This window comes from Erpetoichthys calabaricus, chromosome 5, assembly GCF_900747795.2.
Source record: "Erpetoichthys calabaricus chromosome 5, fErpCal1.3, whole genome shotgun sequence".
In the NCBI taxonomy this organism is placed as follows: Eukaryota; Metazoa; Chordata; class Cladistia; order Polypteriformes; family Polypteridae; genus Erpetoichthys; species Erpetoichthys calabaricus.
The window spans coordinates 188,886,631-188,894,732 of record NC_041398.2 but is presented as its reverse complement, the minus strand read 5'-3'; the positions used below and the strand labels follow the sequence as shown (position 1 = coordinate 188,894,732).

The window sequence follows — 8,102 nt, the reverse complement described above, 5'->3', positions numbered from 1 at the left end:
CTTCTTTTAGTTATATTTTATTTATTTATATTTAGTTATATCGAATAGTATATACTTATATATTTTTGAAATTTTTAACCATTTTCAACCAATTGAAGAAATCCCTCCCTGTTAAGAAGTCCCACATGTCCACTTGACCTCAGCTGTTTCCAGTCTCCTGCACTCAGTGTGTACTTATACAGTACCATGTCTGCTTCTGTCAGTTGATTACAGATGCTGGAATTTTCATGAACTTGTGCCAGATATTCTCTTCTCTGCAAGGTATCCATGTTTTTAAGTCATCATCATAAGAACACCCTCAGGACCAAAACAACCAAGCACCACCTTCTGGCTGTTGGATATAACACCTATGTTTCCAAAGCAAAGAGGTACAAGAGATATAATATGCTGTCAGTGAATTCCGATACCACTTTTACCAAGACTCTGCAGTCACATCTCTGAAGAGTTGGGCTTAGCTTTCACCATTCAGGTTTATCTTGATAAGAAAAGGATGATATCATCAGTGCACTGTTGTCCAGTCTTTACTGCTTAACATTAAACTTCCGTAAGTGATTAACAATACGCAAAAAAATACACGCCACTGTACAAACAGTGCAATTTGCTTTTTATTCTCTATTCAAGCAGAAGCAAACATAATGTGCAATTCTGTGATTTGATTCAAAAATTGCTTTATAATACTGTTAGGTAGCTAATATAAAAAAGCAGTGTGGAAAGTATGGAGCATGTTAAATCACCAAGTATGGGGACTGGAAAGAGGAAGCAGGCTTTGTACATCATTGGAATCACCGACAACTGTTACTCCCATGCAACTCCATTCTGGAGACTAGCAATGAATGCTCCCGAGTGATCCTCTTCAGACGTTACTCACAATGAAGCCCTAAAATAAACATAAGAAGCATTTAAAAGATCCCATGAGCAGGCTGGAGCCAGTCATGTTTGGGATGCTAGACTGACCCCGGGCAGAGTGTGATGATCAGCATAAAGCCCCCTGGCCCTAAACTGTGAGTCACAATAGACAATCCACTTACTGCTTGAAGACTGACGACGGTGTGGAAGTTAGCCAGTCCTGATTATTGACTTGTACTGAGAAGGCTGAGCGGTATCCATTACTGTGGTGTAAATTGTTTCACTGAGTGGAAAACAAAAAGAAAATTTACCACGACAACTCAGCAGTCCCAGCCACATAGATCACTAGAATAGTAAATCTTTTAAAGATAAGCTGATAATTGCTAAACTAGGATCTGAATTAATTTTTTTAATTACATTTGTCAAGGAAAGGCTAAAATTTCTCTTCTGATGGACAAAGAAGAGAATAAAGTTTGCAGTTTTCACTTTTGCTATTGTGCAGCAGACACAGAGTGGATTTTTAAGCTGGGAATGCTGCTATAAACATTACCTTTGGGTTATTGAGAAGTTAAGCAAAATGACACCTTTTACAGGCTAACTAGAAAGATTAAAATATGCAAGCTTTTGAGGCAACTCAGGCCCCTTCTACAGGAAAGATCTTGTCTGAAGAAGGGGCCTGAGTTGCCTTGAAAGCCTGCATATTGTATTCTTTCTAGGTGTCATTTTGCTTAACTTCTCACTACATCCATAATGGATAACACGGTACAACACCTTAGTACTTTGGGTTATTGAAAAAACTTTCCTAAACAAAGTGGCGTCTTACAACAATCATGGACCATGCACCAGGAAGACAGCACTGGACCTCCACAACTGGGAAAGCACAAGTTTCAGAGTGGGCTTTGCTATGTTGAATATCTCTTTTAAGCTGTGCACTTTGTGTTATGTTCCATTTAGCATTACATACTCTTGTATGTCAAACTTTCTTTATGTTGGAAAAGTTGTTTACTGTTTAAATTTTTTTTTCTCTGTGCCACACTTACCGGTTGAGGACTTTTGGAACAGACAAAACCTACAAAAATTGAAGAAAAAAAATTTTAGATGTAGTAGATATTTAGACAAAATTTTAAAATATGGCAAGAGCCACCTGTGCAGAATAGGAAAAGTTTACCATGGATGGACTGGCAGCCTGCGTCAGGTCAGACTTTCACACTCTGGAGATTTGGAGTAAGCAGAATGACAGCATAGCAGGTGTTTGGAACGATGGTGGAATGAAATCTTCACAAACACTAAAGCCCTAAAGCAAAGACAGCATTGGAACCTGAAGCTGATCTCTGACTCAGTCACAGTGAAGCAACACTACTGGATTCTCTGCCATGCTATGTACCTACTTTAAACTAAAGTATAGATCAGGGTGCTCAGATTCAGTCCTGGGGGGTCACATGTTATTGTACCAACCAAATGTTTTAATGAGTAGCCACTTATTTCTCAAGTAGTATCTTTGAGCTTCATTTTATTGAACTCGCTTATTAAAATTCCCAGCCCTCATTGCTTGAACACAATGGTATTTATTGGTTTTAAGTTCTTTGTGCTTTTCAACCAGCTGCCAATTTAAAATGAGATGCAAATATTAAAGGAATCTTGTTGATACAGTCTAACTTGGACCTTATTACATCTATGTGTGTCCATCATGATGTTCTGTGCTAGTAAAATATTTGAAAACAGATGGAAAAGAAAAAATTGAATAAGATTGAAGATTACTACCCTGATCTGGGCCAGACCAGGGCAGACTGCAAAACAGCCAGCAAGAAAAGTTGGAGAATCAGTTGGGCTACCCCATTTTATCGTTGCTGTTTGCCGAATAAATAAATAAAAAATACTTCTGCACTCACAAACACGATTAAATTCATGGCTAAATCAGCCAGCTTTAAGAAAATATACAACTCAACGTGTTAAAGGGGGCTCATTCTCTTTTGCCATTCTAGAATGAGCTGCCATCCTCTGGGGGGCAGCTTATTTTTATATTGTCCAGACTAGAAGGGGTGGAGCCATCTCAGGACTGAAGGCGGGCATTGTACTTCATCCTGGGGCTACCTATTGGGACGACCTGTCGAAACTGCAGAAGGGAAAGAAGACTGTTAGTGACAGTGTCGTGGCAAAAATTGTCATCAGAAGGCTTTTTATCTGAAATAAAGGCTATTAGGACTCAGAGGATAGGCAAATGGAATCTATAGTTTTATTGCAATAAAATAACCATAATAATAACATGGACTCAACCCAATACGGACAAATTGAGCTGAGCCTGAACAGTTCAGGACTCCAAACGTATATAGTCATTTCTTATCACTCCGACCTCGTTCAAATTAGCTCATTTGTTCTTTTTCTCTGACTCCCCTCTACTCCTGTCTGGCCGATACCTTGAGTTTCCATGGGAGCCATTATTATCTCCTCACTTCACCCTGCAGCTGGCCCCTGGTACTTTCACTGTCTATTGTTCATTTCTAGTTTCTGTTTTTGCTTATTTCTTTAACTGGCCAAGGCCTTTCTCCCATATATGGATTTCCTCTCGTCATTTTCCCTTCCTAGCCTATTTAGTGGTCAAAACTAAGCTTTAATTTAAAATAAATATGGCATGTGCCTTTATTTAATTATTTGCTTGGCATGCTTGATTTACATTTAATTTCTGTACTAAGATTAAATGCTAGTATAATTCTCTAAACTTATTTATGCTAGAATATATTTTGTTATTTTCCATACATTACATCATCTCTGACCTTGGCAGCAATGTCTTTTTGCCATCTTTGCTGATTCACTATTCCAGCTGGCTTCTTACGTGCCTACTAGAACCATTTTTTACTGATATCGTTTCTCAGCTTCCTAACCTTGAACACAGGTACTCCTGTCCCTCCTTATCCTGCCCTTGGGTAATTTCTATGCATCATATTCTTTCTATTCTGTTCTTCCCTTCTTAATACTGGTACTTCTGCTTCAAGCTTGAAAAATAATGCAATATGACATATTTTTTAGTTAACCATTTGCTTGACCTGTCTTATTTGCTTAATATTCTAATTTATGCTTCATCTAATGTTTCAGAAGCTTTTAATTACTTTTAAGGCTATTTATGCTAATATACTATTTATGCCTAATGTATAAAATTTTTTCCTTCTATAACAGCGCTCCATCTCATTGTGGACTGGTACTGATAACCATGACAGAGCCAGGAAGGTGACCCCCAGGAGCACATGTGTGATGTCTTGCAAAAGAAAAATCTACAATATAAGAATGAAAACAATAGCAGGCCATAAAATTAAATGACTTATGTTAGCGGTAACGGCTGGCTTCTAATTATGCAGTTGGGCAAAGACTTACAGCCACTGCAGCCTTCCATTACTGAACTCAAGCACCCTTAGGGCATAAACATTAGTCTCTGCTACAATGCTGTGTATGTTCACCAATATTTGTAATCAAATTATTTGAAAACACCTTTATTTTTATCAGTTTCTAAGTTAGCTGTTTAATGTAGTAGTTAAATTAGTACTGTAGTAGTAAAATTCATAAAAATCAGAATCTGTTAGTTTATGCTTTTGGTGTTCTTCTCCCTGAAATGTCAGTATTTTAACAGAAACACAAAGCATGAATATGCAGACATGCACATACTCCAGCGGTTCAGAGGCAGTTCACAACTACTGGCTACCGAATGGTGTGACTGTCTGATATCACGCTACAATTTTTCAAGATCTATCATTCAATACTGACTGCATGATTATGCCATTTTATGAGAAAATGACAGACAAGAGACCTTTCTAGAAAGCAAAACACCAAATTAAATATAGATTATGTAGTCTTCATTTGAGTAGTGGTTTAACTTACATTATATGGTCAGAAAAAATAAAAAATTATCTTGCTTTTGGGCTGCTTTGAATTTTCTGCTCCTGCTACCCTTAGCAGAGGTACTCAGGTAGTGGTAAATTCAAGATGTACCAAAACATTTGACCAAACAAACATCTTGCAGCATCTTTTGGAGGTTCCAGATGTGTAGAACATGGTCATTTCAGGAAGATATTGCTCACAAGCGTTAACAAAAGAAACAACAATTCTTGTGTTGGTTTATACTTGTAATGTTTATGTACATTTCTGCATACATTACATGTAATGTGTAATCTTCACAACTGTCAAGCTCAAACATCATTTTCTATTTGAGGAATCATTGTACCTGGTGGTTTTCAAGTTCAGTCCTGAGGGTCCACTGTGTCCGCAGGTTTTCACCCCCACCAAATTCCACAGTCAGTAACTAATTTTAACTGTAATTGGTCTCACTAAATTATCCTCAAGTAGCATATATAAATGCTTGGTCCATTCTAATAATTTTTCCCACAGCTGGTTCTGTAATTTCTGTATTGATCTCAAAAAATATAGAAGTTGGGAAATAACAGCTTGCTTACTTAGCCTGGCAGTGCCATTAAAAACAGAAGTTTGTTGGGATAAAAATATGCAACAATATGGGGTCCCCAGGACTGAGTTTGAGAACCCCTGAGGGATTCCATCCTGAAAGCCTTCATGAGCCAGCATGAGTGTTGATGTGACGGACTGGACTGACTGCCTACCTTACACGTAATCTCACTGGAACAGGTTGCAGCCCGCAAGACACACAATTGATTTAAGTAGGCGTGAAAAGGTTATGTAGTTAGAAATCAGCAACATTTTTGCAATACATTGTACTTTGATTCAAGTGCCTTCCCATAACATATCTATTACAATAAAATAATCTTGGGAAGAGAGACGAGATGCGACTTTCTCAGAGAGACACTTTCATATCCCGCAAGACGAGACTTTGTGCCAAGAGATTTAACCACGCCCGGGACCGGAAATAAAAGCCAAAGAGTAGATGACAAAGTAGAACGTGGTAAAGAATTCAAAAACATGGCGGGATACACATGCAAAACAGGTTAGAGATAATGGAAGTATGAAAATTCAAAAGTGTCAAAAAAATTATGGTAAAGATCGCATTAACACAAACAAATGGAAATTATTACTCAGTGAAATAACGGAACAGCGAAAACAGATCAAATATATTGTTTGGCTTTAAACTTTAAGTTGGAGACTTGTAGATCATCTAATTCATGTTGCCGTCAGGGAAAAGTAATGTTTCTTCCCAATGAAGAGGCGTATCCACGAGAATTAAAAGTTTTGTTGTTTGGTGAAAATGAAATCCACATACACCAGCGGCAGAGACGTGAAGTTTGTGGTGCATAGCACAGGCAGGGGGGTTGGCGAGGGAAGTGTGCAGGGGACGAAGCCCCCTAGTTCATTTTATTTTTAAGGACAGCTGCTAGGTTGATTGTGATAATAATAAAAATAATCATAATTTATTAGCTATTCTGTCGGTTAGTTATTCTTTAATAACCTGTGTGTTTTCTTTGTGATATGTATTATAAAAGGCATCACAACATGTGGTGGGGTCATGCTTTTTTTTATTTGCACAAATGCCATCATTTCTCAATAAAGAAACAGACCTACATCACACATTAATTCTGACTTGATAAAGAATAATGAATGAATTAATTACATTTATGTTGCAATTTTCTAACCTACTCAAAAGAAGCAAACTCTACTGGGTCTCCTTTATTCTGATTCTTCACTGTGACTTAGACTGCTCAGACATTTTCCTTTTTTTTAGCCATTCTGCTTTGTATTTGAGGGAGGTTCTTGTTTATTGTTATATTATTTTTTTATTTATTCAGCTTCTGTATAAAGAAAAAATTTCCCTTTTGGGACAAGTAAAGTGTTATCTAACTGCTCAGAGAAGGTCTGGGACAAACATCTGTCTAATTTGGAAGGACCGCTGAAAGCATACCCAATATAGAGTACCTCAGCCACACTCCTGCATACCCCTGCAATAACGATGATAAATGTTTTGAGACCTTCTATAAAATGACAAATCAGATTGGATAATATAAAAATTTTTCTTGATTCAGTCTTGCTTGAAACAATGGCCAACGTCACAATTTGTGTGACCAAACAGGAGACCTGCCGCTCATGTCAGTCTTCACAAGACTGCATTGATAGACAGAACGGTCATGCATCACTTCATCATGCTGCCAGCCGATGGTGAGTATTGTGATGGCAATTGAGAGCCAGTAGTAGAATGTATCAATTTATTTTGTACAGAGGAAATGTGTTATGTTTTACCATGTGATTTCTTTTCAAATCATTTTCACTAGACTTTCCTTGGAAAAAAAGTGAAAAAATAAGCAATATTTACTGTACCTTGAACAGCTCATTTAAACAAATCCTCTTCTGTCCTGTTTCATCAAGGGATCTCTGTGCTGTAGACCTTTTTGTGAAAATATTGAAATAAATGCAGGTCTGGAAGCAGTTTTCATAGTTTTTTTGTATGAAATCCATCTAAACACTTATTTCATAAAGCAAATTCCCTGGTGAGTAAAATGCTTTAGAACACAATTTTTAAAGAGAAAAAAACTTAGAGGTTAGAATAATTCACTATGCTCACTTGGGGTAGAGCTTGTTGGTCACTAGATGACACTGTCCAATCAGCTATGCCCCTCTTTAAGAGGATGTTATTGTTAAAACTACTGTATGCCATAAAAGGTGACTTTTAAAAAAGTGTTTAGCATATTTCCTGTGTCAAAAAATAAAATCAAATGACCGATGGGAATGATTATTTTTGAGAATTTAATAATTTTATACCTAGAGTTTTGATAGAATTAGTTAGTACCATTCAGTTGAACTATAATATTAACATAATAATTAATTAAACATTTTCCACAATTGGGAAGAATATAATTTTATTTTAAAAAAATTGAATTGGTACCTGGTGTCTTTCCTGCTAGGATCTGTCCCAGGATCAGCAGTTGTATCAACCAGGTACCACCTTAAGACAAAGAAAAAGTACCGAGGTTCAGTCCTAACTGAAACTTTCGAAACATGATATTGCATACAGGTAATACCTTAGGCAGTTCCAAATCCACACATAATATAGAAGCCACATAGCCAAATCATACCTGCAAGCAGCATTTGAGTAGATGTCAAGCATTTCTTGAGGTCTCAGAGAGATTAACTGGTGTGCTCTCTGATGCACCTTTATATATCAAGTCAAATTTAATTTGATGTGTATAATGAAATTTGTACTTGCATGTTTCCTCAGAACATTTGACAAAATACAGTTCCATAAATAAATAAAGAAAGAAAGAAATAGATAAAAGAAATAAAAAGTAAACATAGCATCCAATAATATATAT

General features: G+C 36.8%; 1 protein-coding gene across 1 annotated transcript in view; it reads right to left on the bottom strand.

Annotated features, from left to right (window-relative positions):
• Positions 1–587: 587 nt before the first annotated feature.
• LOC114652112 (N-acylethanolamine-hydrolyzing acid amidase-like) overlaps positions 588–8,102 on the bottom strand; it is a 28,849-nt gene continuing 21,334 nt past the window's right edge. The window contains exons 7-11 of the mRNA XM_028802310.2: positions 7,676–7,735; positions 7,111–7,177; positions 1,887–1,915; positions 1,029–1,129; positions 588–877 (exon numbers count right to left, since the gene is read on the bottom strand). Coding sequence (XP_028658143.1) covers positions 1,057–1,129; positions 1,887–1,915; positions 7,111–7,177; positions 7,676–7,735 — 229 coding nt within the window. The 3' untranslated portion in view covers positions 588–877; positions 1,029–1,056. The remainder of the gene's footprint in view (positions 878–1,028; positions 1,130–1,886; positions 1,916–7,110; positions 7,178–7,675; positions 7,736–8,102) is intronic.